Source organism: Ascidiella aspersa, chromosome 7, assembly GCF_963924565.1.
Source record: "Ascidiella aspersa chromosome 7, kaAscAspe10.2, whole genome shotgun sequence".
Taxonomy (NCBI): Eukaryota; Metazoa; Chordata; class Ascidiacea; order Phlebobranchia; family Ascidiidae; genus Ascidiella; species Ascidiella aspersa.
In genome coordinates this window covers 4,944,222-4,965,546 of record NC_139453.1, presented here as the reverse complement: position 1 = coordinate 4,965,546, position 21,325 = coordinate 4,944,222, and the positions used below count along the sequence as shown (strand labels likewise).

Below are 21,325 nucleotides of genomic sequence, written 5' to 3'. Positions count from 1 at the left end.
AGTTTTGGACATCGTTATTTTCGTCCGATAATATCGGATCGGAACCGATATCCGATGCCAAGTATTGGTACTTTGCCGATACTACGGAGGTATTGGGTAATGTACCCGAACCGATACCAAATTAATACAGGAATATAGGCCTTGATTTGCGATCTTACACAGCGATTTCACCTTAAATGGTAAATTACCGTATTTTACAGACCATAAGGCGCAATTTAAATTATTTTTTTCCTCATAAATTGATCGTGCGCCTTATAAGCCGTTGTGCCTTATGTATGGATCAAGTACAGAAGTGCTTTGTTGCCTACACTCTAAACAAGTACCGATAGACGAAAAAGACGAGCTCTGAGAAAGAGTGGGGGAAGTAGGAGAAAGAGTGGAGCGGCTTACCACGCGGCTGAAGTCTCGGCTTTTTGTGGAGGCCTTAGCGTGCTTTAAATTGCACTGCGCCTTATGGTCCGTAAAATACGGTAATCAAAAATGAAAATCTAGAGAAAGCAAAATTTAAGGGAAAAAATTTGATCCAATTTGTATTTTGCTAGTTAGTGCATAGAAATAACGTCATTTGGTATCAGACGGATCGCGATATTTAATATTGGGGAGAAGTCTTAGAATAAAATGTCATCCATTATTTCGAATAAATATTATAAAAAGCTCTTGTAAATGAACATAAATACATTGCAAGTTTACAACTTTTGGTCGGTAACAAATACGTTACAAACCAAAAATAGCCAGTTGCCTATAACTTAACCTTGTGTGTGATACAAAATGGCGTCCGATTATATGACGCATGTGTGATACAACCTGCTTTGCAGAAAACGACGTCCAGCCTCTGCTTGATTGCTGCAGAGATTCCTCCGGGCCTTCTTGGTGCAATAAGTACAAGAGAAAGCGACCTGTGTCCACCACGGCAGGATACTCCCCGCCCATCCCTGGTAAGCTGCTTTTCAACCCTATTTGCGTGCCAATTTCCACCTCTTTTAGCTCCAAAACAAAGAAACTCCGTAAGAAACCACCCAAAACATAAAAAACAGTTTTATTTCCAGTTTTATTCAGATATATATTGATTGAAAGAGATAATAAGGTTTTAAAAGATAACAACTGAGTTGTGCGTCGTCGCTCTTATCGCTTTTTTGTGTCGTTTTACATTCCATGATGTTGGTCGTGGTGTGTTACATTCCCTGATGAAGGCATCCTTGATAGGTTGCCGAAAAGTCGGTATCAATTAAATACCAGAAAAACTTAATTTCAGCAAATAAAACAGGAGTTTCTTGATCTTTTCAACGCGGGACTAAGGAAAATATTTTGTTCACGTCGGCCAGGGTCGGCATAAAGTTAAAAAGATGACGTCACAAATTAACTTTATAAACCAGTACTCCATAAGAAACCTACTGTTTTCAATCGAAATATTGTGAAATTAAAAGAGTTTAAATATATTCAAGAAGGCGCCAAAGCGTTTTTTTTCTTAAATGAAGATTTTCTTTTGAAAAATTTCTTTAATTTACTAAAATATTAATTTTTAATTTTTAATTAATTAACTTTTTTTTCAAAAATATACTAAAATTTAAACTAGGCCTTCATTGACACCTTAAAACTAGCCAAGGTACCGCCAAGGGCGTCATGGACGTAAATTTGATAACCCTTGATCTAAAATAAGGGCAAAAGTGAACTTTTTATGAACAAAGATATTCTAAGAAGACCATAGTTTAAACTTTTTATTTGATTGCTTAATTTTTTCCTATATATGGTGAAAAAGTGTACATTTCTTAATAAACGTGTTTTGTATGCATAAGAAACCGCTATACCAGTAGAATTTAGGGTAAATTACAATGGATTCGCTTGCCCTCTTGTTTAACTTAAAAATAGAAAAATTAGAAAATTCAAGTCACTTTTACTAGTCTACAGGAGTAGGGCTTGAACTACGAAAAAATCCCCCGCGTCCTTGTCTTGAATTAAGTATAACAAAACCGACCATTTTGCGACCCCACTGCATTTGGTTAAGACATCCTTTCATTTTACCTGGAACAACCACTGGGTTTTACTGATTAGCGGCGGAAACGCAAATAGCTTTGTTATTGTGACCGCATCTGATCACAACAACACAATCGAGCGTCCGGCGAAATATTTAGCGGAATTTTGAAGGGTGTTGCGACCACAGTCTAAAGATCTTTCAAATGTAGACGTTACAGGTGTTACGCGTATAGGATGTTGCAGCAAAGATATTGTCGGCTGCATTGCGTTTCAAATAAATTTTCGGTACAAGCAAGTGTTTTTTGTAAAACTCGCTCTAATTATTAAGACGTAGTAAGCAGACTTGGACAATTAGATTTATTTTGGCTTTTTAAAATTAGATTAGAATTAAAATTAGAGCATTTTAGTTTTTCCAAATTAGATTAGAATTACAATTAGATCGTTTTGAGTTTTCTCAAATTAAAGTAGAATTAGAATTACCGAATTTCTAAAAAATCAAATTTTAACTAAAATATGAACTAAAATCACATTTATTTTAAAGCCAATTTAATTTAATCGCAATTTATTCATATAAGAACGCGAATGGTAAATAAGTGTGTGTTAATTTTTATGCCTTTTTATGCTTTTTAGACTGTAGAAATTACATACAAGTCGTTCTAACCAAAAAAATTTAATTGGAATTCTGTGTTTGAACTGAGATACTAAAAATGTCGTTGGACAAAGTAGCATTTTTGGTAAAATCTAAATTAGGTTAGAATTATAGCAAACTAGCAATTCACAAATTAGATTAGAATTAGAATTAGCCGCATTTTTCTCTAATTCAATGAATTAGAAAACTAGAATTATTTAGTTGTCCAAGTCTGGTAGTAAGAATATCAAAACCCATACAGAAGTAGGTTGTATTTGAAGCTAACCGAACGTATCTTTCTCCATTTTCAACATGTTCAGTTGAACAAAAGCTATATGGACTTTGATATTCTTACGTCTTACAACAACCTTCAGACATTATTCTAAGGATTAAGTTTTTCACCAACATTCTATTTATGTTTAGCTGTTCTTAAAATTCACACTTTCATAAAATTTGGGAGACTCGTTCCATTGCTTAGAGAGGCAATTAAATTTATAGCAGTTACGCTGTAATAACACCTTATTGTAAATTATACAATATTAAAGTTGGTACACGCGGAACTAAACAGTAAAATCCCCTTTTTTGCTGAGTCATTTCAAAATCCCGACTTTTGCATGACCCTACAGCTAATTAGTTCCAGGTGCAGCCCTGACGTATGCTTACCTTTACAATGGCGTAATATCCTCAGATGGAGATATGGTCTTATGACGCGCTTGTGTCACAAAAAATGCGTCAGTTGAAACCTAACGTGCGCGAGGTAATATGCCACTTGTGCAAATGCTGCTGGTGCCATCATTAGCTGGTTGGGGCGTGGGCGATTGTCGCAATAACTCGTGCAGTTTCCTCTTTTGCAACTTTCCTAAATAACTGCCTTGCCACACTGTGATGTAAGCTTGATCTAAAGCCACCCACATTGCAAACACGTCGGAGCATAATGCTTGGATGTTGTAGTTAGACGTAGAATGAATATCAAAGCCCATACAAAGTTAGGTAGCATTTTGTGAACGTTTCCAATCAATATTAAGATAATGGCTGGAGGTTGTAGTTAGACGTACAATGAATATTAAAACCCATACAGAACTATAGGCAACATTTTGATCGTTTGAAATACATGTTAATATAATTGTTGGAGGTTAAAGTTAGATATACTTCTGTATGGGCTTCGATATTCTTAGTACAACTGTAAAAACTAACAGGCCGTTGAATAGATAGCAGAGTTGCAGAAAACTTGATTTTTTGTAAGAGGCATATAGTTATTATTAAGGGCACTTCTTATCTAATAAAGCGAATAGGTTGTTTGCATGATTAAAAAAAATATTTGCAGCAATCCATTGTGGGTTCTATAATCTAGGGCTTCCTGAATCTTTAATCTGCAATCTATTTTATTGACACTCTTACCGTAAGGTATAGCAGCATTTTATAAAAAAAAACGCTGTAAGCAAGTAATGTTTAGGTACACAATTATTGGAGCATTACAGTCAGACTAAAACTTGCTGCGCTGCCCCGAATTTAGGAAATTCATCGTCTAATGAACATGTTTTTCATTGTTCATGCGTGTGATCTAAACAAATTTCAATTAAAAGCTTAGACCAGGGTTTCCCAAACTTTTTTGGACCTTTTTTTTGCGATTTTTTTGGAGATACTGGCATTTTTTTCAAAATGAAAGTTTTTATTACATTTCAAAACAAAATATTAAAAATGTATGTCCAATATTTTTAAATACGTTTTCCGTTTGTACGCCACGCACTTTGGCACTTTGGCAGTCAGTCTTCCACAGAGCAAGAAGCGCTAATCTAGCTCAAATGACATCATCATAATGTAAACAAACCTGACGTATAAAGATCGTTAATGCAAAGCGCGAAAATGTTTCGCACTTACATAGTTAAAATAGTCCAAAAGTATGAGAAATGGACTCGTGTCTGGTTTGTAAAAGGATAAATTACATTTGCGGGCCGGATCCGGCCCACGGGCCGTAGGTTGTCGGCCCCTGCTGTACAACATATATGAATGTGTAACCATTTAATTTCTTGTATCGCCTCGGACCACCTGTGCAGGATTAGACTATGGCTAAAACCTTGGCAAAAATTACAAAAAACTGAAAAAAAAAAAACTGAAAACGTAGCATAATATTTAACAAAATTAGCTTAAACGCTTTTAAAATTTATTTTGTATTAACAAAAATCGATATATTTTTACCAAATTGATTTTATTGAAACGAAGAATAAAAAAATATTTTTACGAAATCCCTTTTATTCAAGTAGAAAATCCGAACAATATTTCCATAGTTTCCTAAATAGAAAACCAATGGCCAAGAAATGACCTTGAGATTGTTGTGCATTTACTATTTGACCTTGACCGTGGCAGTTCGCGTTGCGGGAGATCCCCATCTGCAGACCTTCGACAGCAACCTCTACTCATTCTCGGGACTCGGCGAGTTCGTGCTAATCAGGGCCGACAACTCAACCACAAACGAGTTGGATGTTCAGGTCAGTAGTGGTATCGTAACAGGGGATTTACCCTGTCCGAATCATGTTTTGTTTCCTTATTTGCTACAAAATTTATTTGTTACTTGAATGTGTTTTATTCTGTTTTTAATGTGTTTTTTTGGTGAAATATAGATTTATTAGACACACCAAGATTAGCAAATTAGCGTTACCAGAGCCAGTTGTACATTCCTTACTTGTTGCAGATTATTATGTTTACGAAAGGGTTTCACAGAAATTTGGGATAAATGTAAAAAAAAGCAGAACAAATGCGTTTTAAATTCAAACTTTATTTAAAAAAAAGTAAAGTTTCTGTACAATCAACGAATTACAAATTTTACAACTAAAAATCATTAAAAGTTAGGTAACAGTATAATTAATAAGTTAATTCGCGCACATAAATTTACAGCGAAAATCTTAACTAAACCCGACTAGAGCAACAACACTCACCCTGCTGCTTTCCTATTGGTCAGGTTCGTATGACGCGCAATCGTGACGTCAACGGCAGCTTCGTGAACGCTTCAGTGATCACGGCAGTCGCCATTCGCAACAAGGCAATCTCGAACACGGTTTTCGAGTTCCGCGTGAATAGCACTGGAGGTGGTGACGTAGGCAATATGACGATATACATCGATGGGGTGAGAGCGAGCTCAGCCCAAGTGGCACAAGTCACCTCAGGATCAGGTAAGAACCTAGATAGAAGTTCGTATCGAAATGTCTTAATCAAAATGCTGTCGATCTACTCGACCTTTCTGGCTTTGAAATTTATTATCAAGCTACATAACAGACCCGTGCATAGTGTACCTGTTAAGTTGGTTTTGATATTTTTACTGGCCAAAATAAGTTTGACTTTTCGTACAAGATTCCGTAAATACGCTATATTATCTTCACATTAACTGAAGATAATACAAGTTCGTATCAAAACGTCTTAATCAAGATGCTGTCGATCTACTCGACCTTTCTGGCTTTGAAATTTATTATCAAGCTACATTACAGATCCGTGCATAGTGAACCCAGGTAAGAATCTATTCGCGAAACTTCACGAAGGAATAAACTGACGCCAGTCAGCTATAGGTATAGAGTGGCCCTGAACCTTTTCTCTTGATGCATAACCTTAAAATCACCAACCAATTCTCGCACCCCTTTTTGGGGTTTGACGAGAACTTATTTTTCTACATTTATTTTTATTTTTATGCAGTTAGGCAACTTAAAACAATAACAAAATGTGAGGTAGCCTATATATTTCCCTAAGCAAAGAAATACAATACAGTTATACATTTTTTGTGTCTGATTGAGCATCCCCGTACCCCCTAGAAACAGTTCGCGCACCCCCAAGGGGTACGAGCACCCCTTGTTAAGAAACCATGAAGATAGACTAAATACATTCAGAACAACGACTTAAAAATATACATGCAAATTACATTCGTTTGGCAAAAAATCTAAATTTCTTAAAACGTTAACAATTTAGCAATTGTTATTTTTTGTCCGTGGAATTTTGCTCTGTCTTATTATCTTAAAAGTAAATATTGTCCGCCTTTTCAATTTACTAATGGCCCTAACATACTTAGCCGAATATAAATATTCGAATAAGTCTTCTACATTTCCACTTTTTAAGCGTTTATTTAAGCACACCGTTTTTTAGTTCTGCAGGGCTAAAACAGTAATCAAAACCAAAATCAAACGGTCATCAAAAACCGAAAAAAAAAATTAGTTTTGTCCCCTAAAACAATAGCACTTAATAAATGTAAAACAAACAGAAAGGATACGAATTTACATCCAAAGGAAACCTGATAATTAGACTCTATCAACACTCTTCGTTTTGACCAAGTTTGTTTTGCCCGCTCAGGTCTCATAAACGGAACTACGCGCCTCTCCATGTCGGGGAATACCCTCGAGCTCTTCTACCAGAACTTAAACAACGACGACGAAGTGACGTTCACGCTCTCGGAATCTTCTGGAATAATACTTGTGTCGTCATTACTTAGCACGTCATACAACACGAGGGTCGTTGGACTGAATGGTAAGTGGATTCACTTGGTATTTACGATAATATCGGATCTGAACCGGTACGCGATACAGAGTGGTACCGGAACTCGTCCGATACTAGGTGGGTTCGTGATATCAAAAAGCTTACATACCACCGCTTTATTTTGAGGCGCGTTTGGACTACAAGAAAGCTATCCTAAATGAAAGCTACTTTACAGTGGTTTAAAGCAAGTCAATTTGAAATCCCTTAAGTTTTAGTCAAGGTATTTATAAAATAACTTAAGTCCCAGCCAAGTTATAATTAGAGAAAGCCAAGTCCTTGCCATAAAAATGAAACTCTAAACTTTTAAAATAGGCAAATTAGTCCGATTGTGAGAAATATCTCAACTAAAAAATAACAAAAACGCAACATTTAGCAAACATTTTGTTTTAACTGCTACAATCAAGATAAAAAAAATGTAAAAAGAAAGTGCCTAAAAAAAAAACTTTTTGCAATCCATGTTATTGGCCTAAAATACCTAATTTAAGTCAAGTCATTTTGCCCAAAGAACTTAAAAATCAAGTTATTTAAAAATGTAACTTAAGTGAATTTAAGTCTAGTCATTTGTCCAATAATCTTAAGTCAAGGCAAGTCATTTGCCAAAAAAAATTTAGTCAATTCAAGTCATTGGTCCAAAAGACTTAAGTCAAGTCAATTCATTGGTCCAAAAGACTTAAGTCAATTCAAGTCATTGGTCCAAAAGACTTAAGTCAAGTCAATTCATTTTCCCACAAAAAAAGTCATTTGTCTAAAAGACTTAGGTCAGGTCATGTTGCCCGGTGACTTAAAAAAATCAAGTCATTTGTTTTAAAAAGACTGAATCCAAACCAAGCCATTTGACATCAGTTACGTGCACTTAAGTCAAGTTATAGACTTAAGTCAATACATCACTTCTACTTAGGTTACAAGGACGGCAACAAAAGCAACGACTTCCGTTTCCGCAACGGAAGTTACGCACAGATCGACACTCTGACGTACAAGACCATTACGTCACCAAGCAATCTGGCTGAAGTGAGGTGGAACGAATATATTCCTGCTGGAACCTTCCTGGGACCCCTGACCCAACCCTTTGCCGAATCATGTAAGTATTTTTTGTGCTGATATGGCTTGTGTCAAGGGACTTCAGCCGTAAGCCCGAAATGAGAACAAAATGAACGTTGGAATAAAACACACTTCGGAATAAGACCAAAATAGAACTAATACCTAATAGTCGTAATAACGTATAAATGGAATAGAGTTGTAGTTTTATTCATGAGATTTCATTTTAAAATGTTCTAAGTAAGTAAAAGTGAGTTCTATTTTATATCGCTGTGTACTATGTTTTTATCTTGTGTCTTCCAACATAAAAACTTTTATTCTTGAAGTGCGAATTTAGATCAAAGATATATTAGGAATTTAACGAACATTCGTTGTAATATATATGTCTCCATTACCATGACATTTTCTACTCGTTCTAATTTTAAATTCTACCGTTTCTGAGTCGGGGGTGTTTACAATCCAACATTTAAATGTACTCGTTCCAGGGCGAGTGAGCGCTCCCGAGTCGATATTCACCTACTCGAGTGGCGAGACTTGGTCTACTTACAACATACTCGACTTCCAAGCCGTCTACCTTCAGGAGCTACTCGCCTCGGGAACCAATGCGAGTATCGAAGCAGCAGCAACGACTTGTACGGTGAGTAGCAGTGGTGAAATACGAGTAGGAAAACTCGGCTGGGGATATTGGCATTTTTGATAAATCCATTGTGTTTTGAGAAGTCATGCTCTTCCCATTTGTTTGCGGAACAGTGAAGTTTTGTATTTCAAATAGTTTCACAAAAGATCAGTATTTTATGCCATGCGTGCCGTGAGTGATTATATCTGCGAAAAAGGTAAATTGACAAATAAAAGTTCCAAATTACGTTTTTATTTAAACTAAAACTTGGGCCAGTAACTTGATGCGCAATACTCAATCGGGTCAGGATAATTTTTCGTTGAAGAGTTCCAACGATATTATGAGGTACAAATAAAGTTATAAAAGTTTGTCATATTACAAAATGTTACCAATTTTGTTTTTAATTGGCAAATTGTTACCAATGTTTTAATTTTATTAGGCAAAATGTTACCAATTTTTGTTTTTAATTGGCAAAATGTAACCAATTTTTGTTTTTTAGTCGTAAAAATAGTACTTTCTTTTTTTGGCAAAATGTTACCATTTGTTGTTGTTATTTGGCAAAAATCCGGTTTTGAATTTGGCAGATTGTAATTAATTTAAAATAAACATTTCCGTTGGCGACATTTCCACACGCGCTTTACTATCGTTATCATCCTGAATAATTCCTAAAAGTTTCCCTCGTTATTTTAGAGCAACGGGGCAGTTTCCCCACAATGCATGCAAGATGTGCTCATATCAAACGACCCGAGCAGAGGCCAATCCATCATCGACATTCTACAACCACCACCTGTCGGTAAGTATCTCGTGCTTACAGAATACAAGGCATTAGCTGTAAACGTCTGGCTAAGCATGTTGGTTAATTGTGAGGACAAGGTTAGGGATCATAGCAGCATGTGCTTTAGTTACAGGTTGTATCTGCTGTATTGCTGTGGTTATACCTAGGAAATTGTTAGGTAATAGGTGCTATTTTTTGTTTTATTGCCATGTTTAAAATTATGTTTAAGTTCAATCATTACTGTATAAGATAAAAACAAGAGCATTTCTTTTATCAGGACTCCTAAGGTTATTTACATGCGTCCAAACTATCAGATGAATATAACAACTTTTTAGTAAAGGTAGCAAAACGACCCAGCTATTTTTACTTAGTAAGTGACATAAAAATTACTTTGTAATGAAAATCGTTAAAAACCTTTATTTAATCTTTCTTAAATAGCGTCATTCATGTAATTTGGCATAATTCACTTGTATCAGGTTAATTTTATGCCACAGGCATAATTCAAGAAAAAAATTTCAAAAACACTTATATTTCTATATCAAAAGATATTGAGTTACAACGCAACGTTTTAAACCGGCACCGTTAAGACCAATCTCCAACGACGTTTAAAAACCGTTTTTCCGCAACAGTGAACCAGCTGCCAATCTTCAATGAGAGCAGTGGTGAGATCCGACCAAGGATCAATCAGAACTTCACCCGACGATTCTTTGCAACTGACCCTGAAGGCAAAAACGTCACTTTTTCGCTCGGTGGCTCAATCGTGAACGACTCTTCAGCAAGCATTACTCCTGGTAAGTGGAGAGGTTTACCTGTATGAAGATAGAGCTGGCAATGTCATTATATGGGATTTGTGTCTAGTAGTGGTTGAACAACTATTTTTTTTTTGAAGGCTTAGTACCCTCGGGGGTTTTGCGGTGTCATTCTTATCGTTGTAATTTCCCTCTTTAACCTATACTGGTAACATGTCATACTGGTAACAGGTCATACTGGTAACAGGTCATACTGGTAACAGGTCATACTGGTAACAGTACATACTGGTAACATGTCATACTGGTAACAGGTCATACTGGTAACAGTACATACTGGTAACATGTCATACTGGTAACAGGTCATACTGGTAACATGTCATACTGGTAACATGTCATACTGGTAACAGGTCATACTGGTAACAGGTCATACTGGTAACAGGTCATACTGGTAACAGGTCATACTGGTAACAGGTCATACTGGTAACAGTACATACTGGTAACATGTCATACTGGTAACATGTCATACTGGTAACATGTCATACTGGTAACAGGTCATACTGGTAACAGGTCATACTGGTAACAGTACATACTGGTAACATGTCATACTGGTAACAGGTCATACTGGTAACAGGTCATACTGGTAACAGGTCATACTGGTAACATGTCATACTGGTAACATGTCATACTGGTAACATGTCATACTGGTAACAGGTCATACTGGTAACAGGTCATACTGGTAACAGGTCATACTGGTAACATGTCATACTGGTAACATGTCATACTGGTAACATGTCATACTGGTAACAGGTTACCATGCCGCAATTTAGGTGAAAATTGTTAGCGACAATGTCCACAAAATGCTGCTAACGAGCCCGTACGTTAACAGGTCTTTATTTTTTTGGAAGTCATTTAACATAACTCGGAGTTAAAAGGGGTTATATTTGTGTGTGGCTAATAAAAGCTAATTATTTATATTTTTTTTAAACTTTAGTTTTTCGAATGTGTTGTAGTGAAGTCAATGTTTTCAAATCACTTGACTTGGACTTAAGTCATTATTTAAATAACTCTGGTTACAAACTGTACTATAGTAATAATCATATTTCACTCTTTGATAACGGTTAGTTTTCAGCTGAAAAACCGCTATCTAACTTAACAAAATACTGAAGTATAGGTATCCATTTGAACCTTTCGAATAAATATTTATTCATTTTCAGCATAGAAAACAATGTGACTATGTTGATTATAAATAAAGACTTATTCCTAAAAGTTCAAAATGATACCTATACTTCAGTATGGGCTTTGATATTCTTACTACGTCTTATATACTATAACCTCCAGCCATTATGTTACAAATAATGACTTTAAACGTTATTGGAAAGTTCAATTGAAAGCAAAGGCCTTTTCATGTTGGTAAACCATTCGAGTGATCCGCTATTATTTCAGAAAATGGCCTCTATTTAATCGATTTTTCCCCATTCAGACGGCTTATTCACTTGGACTCCTACCAACCGTACATCGGTCAGTATTCAGATCTTTGCAACTGATACTGAGGGCGCCGTTGCTAGCCTTAACGTTGCCACGTTCCTCTGCGCATGCGCCAACAACGGGACGTGTTCGACCAGCATGACTCAGTTCAAAGTTTCCGACAACATCAACTCCTTCTACGTGAGTTTTTTAAGTGCTTTTATTGTGCCTACTCCATTTTGACCTTTAGGATCTATACTATACAGAGGCTTTTTCAGGGGAGGGGGAAATACTAGCATTTTCACATAATTTAACAGTACCTATGATACTAATATGTACATACGATTTTTTATATCAGTAGAAGTTTTTATACAAATCAATATTATTCTATAACCTTCATATGTTATGCATAATACACTTATAAACAATATTATTAATCGCTTTTAAAATTTCAGAGGGGCAAGTGGCCAGCTCGCCCCTCCCGTGGGGGCGCTCATGTGCCTATATACTACATGTTTACCTTAGGGGTCTTTGCTAGCTTTTGTCGGTATAAGAATTCACCCCCATAAAAAAGGAGTAGTTACCTGTTAACCTTGCCTGTTCTAGTGTAAGTGTTTTAAGACTAATTTAATTATGTACGCATTCTATTACTTTTAAAAGGTCACTAAGGTCAAATGTCACTAAGCGGTTAAAGGTCACTAAGGTGCCTTGACATTGTATTTGTTCTTACGACGCTTAGTGTTACTAGCCTTGTCGCGGTAGGAGCTTATACTGTAAGTTACTTGTATGTGTTTGGCAATGATGTTTAACTTACACTTATGCTGTTTCTGTTTTAATAATACTGTTTTCTATATTCATTTGAATTAACATATATCCACTTGTTTGAGCCTTTGTTTTGTTAATTGATTCCTGTTAACGAATAATGACTTGAATATTGAGTCGGGTCCAGTAGTTTCACACCTCATTGCTGAACACTTACAAGTAACTAACAAGGCGAACTCCTACCACGACAAGGCAGTAACACCAACTGCTCAAAGGGCAACTACACTGCCAATTAAGGCGCCATGTACTCGGTGACCTTTGACAGCGAGTAACAAAATGGCTACTTAATTAAACTATTCATAAAAAACTTACACTGTAACGCGCAAGGTTAACAGGTATAAGTAGCCTACTCCAAAACGCTTAGTTTAACATTTCTATAGGGTTAACTCTTAAAATGACATTATATGCAAGTATAGATCGCCAAATGGCAAAATTTAGTAGTTCCAGTCTTGGATATAATTATCTCCAGTTTCCCAAGTTTGAATGTCAAAAAAGACATGCAATTTAGCCTGTCTCACTGCACTGACCCGCATTTACAGCTAACACTTCAAGTAACTTCTCAATTCCCAGATTCCATTCTGTACTTGTACCGCCGCCTGGGATGGGGATTACTGCACAGACGACAAAAACGAGTGTGGAACAGCTTGTCATTCCACCTGCATAGACGCAATTGCCCCCCTGACCGGCTTCTCCTGCGCCCCTTGTCCAGAACTGGGAGACCCTCTGTTCTTCTGCTTTGCTGACCGTAAGTTGTCATTGTAAAGTTTTTTCAATTCTTTCGCACTTACGCACTATGACGTCTGTGTTATTTGCAATGTACTGCGTTATTGGAGATTTATGTTATACGCATTCTGCGTCGAAGCCATGCTAATTTTAACCTATAGTGAAACATGTCATTTGGCATTTTGTATTGGCTTCATAAGTGCTCGAGATTGGAGAGTCAGTTAGTTTTAGGACTCAATAATTGTTACAGACCTTCATTTAGTGGTCGAAGCAATGTTAACTCACCCTATAGTGATACATATTATTGGGCATTTTGTATTGGCTTTATAAGTGATAACACAACAGTTACTTACGGGCTCATTTGAGCCCACAAAGAACCTTCCTAATCACCAACCGGAGTTCTGTAAACTGCGCTGAGGTACTTTGTGAGTGATATCTGCTTTATCCTATTTTGCCCCGCTGATCTATAGTTTAAAACTGGTGGTTTGTTCATCAATCAACACTATTCTAACCACTTCCTTATATTGTGATTGGCCCGCTAGTTAGTCACGCAACCTGATTTTGGAGTCTCAAATTAAAGCTTCAACTAGAGCCCTTCTGATGAAATAAAACAGGGTTAGTGAATTATTTTGACAGAGGGACACATGGAAACAGAAAATGTTTTGCACTTGGTTAAAAAGGCGGCCCGAAATATACGTAAAATAAATTGAGATTTAGTTTAAAGACAAAAAAGAAACAAAGAATTTGAATTAATATTGTTTGCCACTTTTACATTTTTTTAACCTTCACATTTAAATAAATTGCGATTTAAACTAAAATTGTAATGGATTTCTAGTTCAAATTATAGTTTGATTAATAGTCATGAATTCGGTGATTCTAACTCGCGTAAACATTAATTCTAATTCAATTTGGGAAAACTGAGATTCGTTCTTTTTAATTTTCACCTAATTTCAAAAAGCTAAAATAATTTTAGTTGTCCAAGTCTGCCAAGAGGCTCGTTTTGTCTTCATAAGTGTCCATAAGTATACCAATTACAGTTTGGAACACTGTGTTAACCTGCTTGACTAGTTTGCTTGTGTGAGCACAGTAATGATGTCATTAGTATCGGGTATCGACAACCCGATAAAATGACAAGTATCGTGCTTATGCAGTTTATTCCTAAATAAACAGAAGTCATTATCTGTTATAATTACATCAATTAAAATAGCACAGTATCATGTGCAACCTAATTCGATTGCAGTATAACACAACAATGTTATACAAAACAAGTATTTATAGTAATAACAAAAACAAATAATAAACAAATTAGCACGGTAAGCAACTTCAATTGAGATAAAAGACTAACAAGCTATAGTAGAAAACTCCATACTGCTTAAAGTACAACCACAAAGTGAGGGACAAACTAAGATTATAGTCACATGTGCCCAACACATGAAATAAATCGCATGAGAGATACGAAAAAAAACATAACACTTACACAATTTTAATAACTTAACATTGGACATCCGTACTCCGTAACTATACCCAACTACATTCAACAAATACTGTGCCAAGTTAACCTGTTTGTGGTGTTTTTTCCAGTTTGCCTTACAACGAGCAACAACTGCCAGCACAACTGCACAGGCAATCCCGTTGGTGTTTATTGTAGCTGTTTCGACGGATATACAGTCGATACGACCGATAGCACTCAGTGTGTTGATGTGGACGAATGTGCATCGAGCTCCGCCTGTCCGGCTGGACAAACCTGCAGCAATACCCCGGGATCATTCAGGTATTAAAGGAGAAGAGCGTTGCACAATGCTGATAAACACATTGGTACTGTGTCCTAGAGCAGCAGGATTGAACTTTTTGATAGATGGTCGGAAAACTGTCAGTCCTAACAATCGCTGACCAGATGTGTTCAAATTTATTTACTTGGTTTAATTAAGGAAGCACAAAATTGATTTTTTCTTAAAATCATTCAAGCTTTATAGAACTGTCGGATCCGATCTGATTCTGAAGTCTATGTCTTTAGGCAGGAACACAATGGCTTAATCAAGTGAATTAATATCTTAATTTAAATGAATACAAAACAATGTTATTAAAACAGAAACAATATCAGTGTAAGCTAATCATTATTTTACAAACGCTTGTAACTCACTAACCAAGGTTTGTGCAAGGCCAATAATAATGATTCGCCACCAACTATAGTGCAGAATTTAAAATATGCAATTGTCCATATCAACTTGTTGCATCACTAAAACCCGCTTTCTAAGCGCATAGCCCAAATGGTCCAAAACACAGAAGTCTGCGCTAATCAGTGTGCTACTAAATAGCATTTACCACCAAACAAACACAAATGTAGAGACCATACGAAAAGCCAAATAAGATAAAAAAAATTGTTCATCCGGCCCGCCATGTTAAAAAGTTTAAATCGCACAACTTTCAAATTTTCAAACATGGCGCATATTCGTATGAAAATTCAGTTCTAGGGTACTATGAACAGCCAAGATAGATCAATAAAAAAATTGTACATTCGGCCGCCATGTTGCAAAGTTTAAACCGTAGAACTTTCCACGGAAAAAAAAAAAAAAAAAAAAACAGAAAAAGTAGACATCGTAGAAATAACTTTTTTTAGACAAGGCGAGTGGTATGTAGGTGCATAGGCTACAACAGGTTTAGGAGTCTGTCCACTAAGAGCCTTTAATTGGGGGGACAAAAAACCTAAAATAGCGTGACGTCATCGTTTTAGTTCTCTATGTACACTCCTATCTAGATTACGTTTACTGTACACTCCTATCTAGATTACGTTTATTGTACACTCCTATCTAGTTTGCGTTGTTTTTTATTTGTAGCTGCAATTGTCCGAGCGGATTCAACAAAGTGAACAAGACTTGCTCTAACATCTACGAGTGCTTGAACCCGAACGTCTGCAATGCAACCACTGAGCAGTGTGTTGACAACCCGGGTTCTTTCAGGTGAGTAGCGGTGAAAATAAAAAAACATCACAAAAGATTCTTTGTCGAACAAATTAGCAAACTAAGCGAGAATATTGTCCATTAAACCAGTGCTTCTTAACCTTTTAGAGTTCATACCATTTGAGCTTTCATGAAATCTACAAAGGCCTACGGAAGTAAATAAAAATTTAAAATAAAAAATTTTAATAATAGGAATTAAACTCAATGTATTTATCACCTACGTGTTAAATGCATGAAAATCAGTCTTGATAGTTTAACAATATTTACAACACCCAAACAAAAAGTCGATTCAGTAATGGCTTTTTTGGTGTTGCTTTTTGTAAATTACGCATTCCACACAAATATGCCTAAATAGCGCATCACTTCACATCGCATATCGTACCCCTTGCTTTGGTGCTCACCGCCAAAGGGTCTGACTAAAGTCATTTTAAAAAGACTTGACTTGGATTTTAGTTATTTTTGCAAATTACTGGGTCTTAAATCATTTCAAAAAGACTTGTGTACAACATTGTTATTACAAAAACTATTAACAACAACACACCTAAACCGCTTTCTAACTTTTACATTCCACAGCTGCGTATGTAAGAGCGGGTTCAGCAACTCCAGTGGAAGTGGATGCCAAGATGTGAACGAATGTACAGCTGGAACATCGACTTGTACCGGGAACACACAATGCCTTAACACCTTAGGCAGCTACAGGTAAGTGTGGTGTACACCGGGTGTGTGTGATATAAATGATGAAAATATTCCATTCTTTTAGGGCAGACTTGCACAAGTCTATAATTGTAATTTTCCAATTCAAGGAATTAGAGCAAAACGCGGCTAATTCTAATTCTAGTCTAAGTTGTGAATGGCTTGTTCTAATCTAACTCGGATTTTACCAAGAATGCTAATTTGTCCCACACCAATTTGGTCCACAAGAATTTAAACCAATAACCTTTGATCAGAACAACTGGTAGGTGGATTTTACAATCTGGATAGCATAGGCCATGCTAAAACATAAAAAGGTTAGCACACAAGAAATTACCATTTACATTCTTATAAGAATAAATTGCGATAAAATTAAATTGATTGTACATAATAAAAATTGTAATTCTAGTTTAAATTTTGGTTTTGAAGGATTCGGTAATTCGAATTCTAATGGAATTTGAACTAGAATTACATTTGATTATTCGCAATCAATTAAATTTAAACCGCAAGTCATTCTAATAAGAATGCGAATGGTAATTTTTTTTTATGCGTTTGGCATATCCATGCTTTCAGAATGTACAAATGATCTACAACTCAGTTTGACCAAGGGGTATCAATTAAAAGTCCTTGTTTTGACTGAGAGACTAAAAATGCCGTTGGACAAGCATTTGTGGTGAAATCTGAATTAAAGCCACAAGCTGTTCACAAATTAGATTAAAATTGAATTACTCGCGTTTTGCAATACTTCCCTGATTTACAAAACCAGGATTATCTAGTTGCCGAAGTCTGCCCAAAGGAATGGAATATATTCATCTTCTACTTACAAAAAAAAAAAATTGGTTTCCCAAGTTTGTTTGGTGTTAATCTGAATGAATCCTGCAAACTAAAGGATCCGATCCGATACTGAAGTCTTTATTAGTGTATACAGGAATTTATTAATAACACAAAGGCTTACACAAAGGGATCCATATCTTAATTCTTATAAATAAATGATCTAAATGCGCTTTGGCAAACTCACTGTTAATGTTAACAAATCCAACCTGACGTTTTGACAGTTGTCCCTGCGAGAGCGGCTACACCCTTGAAGCTGGGTCGTGCGTCGATATCAATGAATGCAAGACCAACAGAACTCTCTGCCCTGCAAACGGAATATGCGATAACTTCGCTGGAAGCTACAGGCAAGCAGTCGATTCGTTTTACTTTTCTGGTACAGGTTCGCTTCAAGGTCACGGATATTTTTTGAAATCCGGTTCGGTTTTGGTTTTGGCTCGGAGCAATTTGCAAATTCCGGTTCAGCTCTTGTTTTTTCATAAAGTTCCAGTTCGGGTTCAATATAAGCTGCTTTAAACCTCCAAACTGTGGGTCATTCAATTTACAGAATATTTATAGAATTGTAACTCGTATATAATTAATCTCACTTTCATGAGGTATTATAGAATACGAGCAGCTTATTATGGAACCCTATAAACAATAAAATAACAACGTTTAATAATGATTATGCTTTTATTTATCCACCATTTTCGCGCTTGCAGCGTATATCACCTTTTTGGCAGTTATCAGATATATACGACTCAACTCCTAAGTATAGCCTATCAACTTTTGGCTCATCTATGATTAGTAATTGTATGATTTACATTTATTTGAATACCTACGCGTTAAAATAACCAATAAAAATTATCCTGTGATATCATTTATTAAATTACAAACATTTTTTTTGTAATTCTTTCGCGAACGGCGTCAAATTTAAATGTGGTATAAATTGACTCCTTGAAACACAAGTTGTGACGTCATGCCGAAGTGAACCACTCTTTTGACAGGTTCAAGTTATTTTCTTCTTCAGTTTTTTTTTTAAACACTCGGTTCAGCTTTTGCTCCTTAAAATCGTCAGAAAAACCGTCCAGGGTCAGTTATGGTTCTGGTAAGATCAGGCCAAAACCGGTTTATAAAGTTCTGTTAAAAACAATAAAAAATAATTGCGTGCGATCAAAACATCAACTTTAACCAAACAAATAAATAAAAAAAATTGTTGAGCACAGAGTTGTAAGTTAGAGTGGCGTGTAATATTGATAAACATGTTTTGTAATATATTATAAATATTTACTCGTACGGGCACGTTTCCTTATGAATATGTAGTTGGTGCTAGTATTTTAATTACTTGAGTAAACAAAGTTATTTAACATTAAAATTCCTGTGATTTCTTTGACAGCTGTTCCTGCTACACCGGCCACGTACTCAACAACGTCACAAACAACTGCGATGACGTCAATGAATGCGCATCCAACGGCGGAAAGGGTCCCTGCCAGGAATTTTGTAATAACACAGACAGTGAGCGCACTTCGCAAATTTATTCAATAAATTGTCAAAACAAATAGTTAAAAATCGAATTTAAAAAAAAAAAAATCGAATTTTTTCAAGTCATAATTGAAAAACCTATTACCTTTTGGTAACAAAGAAAAAACTATGATTTCTACTATTTTGAGAAAATTGACTTACTTCCGTTTATTCGGACATCCTTTTCTGTTATATTTTTAAGTTTTCAAAGTCATCAGTTACTTAAATGCACGTAAGTCAAGTCATTATACTTACTAGAAAACATAGAATCAACTATAATATACACCGAATCGTGGGTAACATTTTAAACCATGTTTGTTTGTCTTCAAATAACACATTTTACATTCAGCCACTTTTTAAAAACACACATTTTCTTTCTGACAGGATCGTACACATGTTCTTGCCCGACCGGTTACCAGCTAAACTCGGACAAAGTGAATTGTTCTGACATAAACGAATGCGAGGGAACAAACACGTGCCAGCAGAATTGCTTGAATACAGAAGGTAGGAGTTGTTTCAGTGAACTTTAACCTTTTAAAATTGCGATAGAGTGTCAAGGTCACACAAGGTCACGGTGAATTCTGTCACAACTTTTTCAAGGTCAAATAATTAACCGTCAGTTGACAAGAATCAGCGGAAAGAAGTTATGCGCCCTTATGCGAACTTATGCGAACTTGCGCGAACTTGCGCGAACTTACTCGAGTTAACGCGAACATATGCGAACTTATGCGAACCAGTAAATAAGCGGGGCTTGAGTGGCACAGGTAGGCCAGTCGCAAAGTAACTAAAGTCCAAGTTAGGGCTTTTTAAAAAAAAGAAGTTACCTGAAACAGTTTCAAATCAATTCACTTAGATTAAAAGGCAACAATCAATCTATACTAAAAAAATGATTAGCTTCTTCTATCTCTAGCAGTACTTCACGCAGCCACAACCAAAATATAAATAAGTTAGCATACAAACTCTTTTACGCCCAAAAACAAAGTAAAAATCTTATTTACCACAACAGTATGATCTAATTTTATATATTAAACCTTCATAATATAGGCTTGATATCGGTACGGACTGCTGTATACCTTCAAGTACTGGGCACGTGTAAGTTTTGTATATCAACTGTCGTTTATCCAGGTTCGTACATGTGCACTTGCTTCGATGGTTTCCACCTTGAGAACGGAACTTGTGTGGCCAATAGCACGTGCCTGTCGACCGTCGTGTGCACCAATTCAATGTGCAGTGTAAACAGCACTGGAACACCAATATGCACTTGCAACAGAGGTACGTGTTTTTTCCTGACTGGTTTAGAATATATTTCTGGTTGTGCCTTGCGAATTAAATGCGTTGCTTTTTCGTAATGTATTTTTTTACAACCGTTCGCTGCTTTTTAGCACCGTTTCTTTTTCATACCGTTCGCTATTGACAAAATAACGAATTTAGGCCGTCTTATAAATATCTTTAGTTTGAGCAGAAATAGTTGAGCGATTAAATTAACAAGCGTTATGGTCTTTTATAATTACCGTGCTGTATAACCTGTCGATTCTACGGGTAGATTTACAAAAGACTGTTGAAATTTCTTCATTATTACAAATGATCAGGACTTCCCTAAACACTAAACACATTTAGCAGAAAACTTTTAAGTCAGTCACTTTCAAACTGTGAGCCGCAAAACTTTTTGTAATTTTGGAAAATGTCTTTTTGGTGTCACTAAACGGCATACACCACAAGCAACCGAGACTGGATAAACACATTCATGAAATAACCGGTTTATTATGGTATTAGTCTTTCGCCTTGTGTTCAGGGGCTACTTTAATGTTATGATATTATTGTTTTGTGAACTGTGCGGCGGAGATATGCTTTGTTTGCCTTACTCTATGCAAGGTAAACAAATCGTGAACCACTGCAGGTATACTTCTAATAATATATCCAATAATATTGTCGTTAGTAATGCGCCTACAATTTTTTTCGTCCACAGAATTACCATTAGGATTAAATCTGTATGTATTTTCTTTCCTCGTAGGCTACACGACACACAACGCTACTGCTTGTAGTGAGATCGAT

At 36.1% G+C, this 21,325-nt stretch overlaps 3 protein-coding genes across 3 annotated transcripts in view; all 3 read left to right on the top strand.

Annotated features, from left to right (window-relative positions):
* The window catches only part of LOC146137372 (uncharacterized), a 42,598-nt gene extending 36,458 nt beyond the window's left edge, over positions 1 to 6,140 (top strand). Inside the window, exons 33-36 of the mRNA XM_083393891.1 lie at positions 816 to 935; positions 4,964 to 5,085; positions 5,556 to 5,784; positions 6,079 to 6,140. Of these exons, the coding sequence (XP_083250017.1) occupies positions 816 to 935; positions 4,964 to 5,085; positions 5,556 to 5,784; positions 6,079 to 6,140 (533 nt within the window). The remainder of the gene's footprint in view (positions 1 to 815; positions 936 to 4,963; positions 5,086 to 5,555; positions 5,785 to 6,078) is intronic.
* A 768-nt stretch (positions 6,141 to 6,908) lies between these two features.
* Positions 6,909 to 12,234, top strand: LOC146137371 (uncharacterized). The gene is made up of 6 exons (XM_083394225.1): positions 6,909 to 7,102; positions 8,010 to 8,189; positions 8,632 to 8,783; positions 9,453 to 9,555; positions 10,167 to 10,328; positions 11,767 to 12,234. Exons 1-6 carry the CDS (start codon positions 6,958 to 6,960, stop codon positions 11,991 to 11,993), a joined length of 969 nt encoding a protein of 322 aa, XP_083250351.1. The 5' UTR covers positions 6,909 to 6,957; the 3' UTR covers positions 11,994 to 12,234.
* Positions 12,235 to 12,814: 580 nt separating this feature from the next.
* On the top strand, positions 12,815 to 21,108 carry LOC146137370 (uncharacterized). The gene is made up of 8 exons (XM_083393889.1): positions 12,815 to 12,823; positions 13,143 to 13,317; positions 14,817 to 15,066; positions 16,826 to 16,951; positions 17,998 to 18,120; positions 19,149 to 19,267; positions 19,658 to 19,777; positions 20,399 to 21,108. The coding sequence occupies exons 1-8, from the start codon at positions 12,815 to 12,817 to the stop codon at positions 20,620 to 20,622; spliced, it is 1,146 nt and encodes a 381-aa protein (XP_083250015.1). The 3' UTR covers positions 20,623 to 21,108.
* Positions 21,109 to 21,325: the final 217 nt, after the last annotated feature.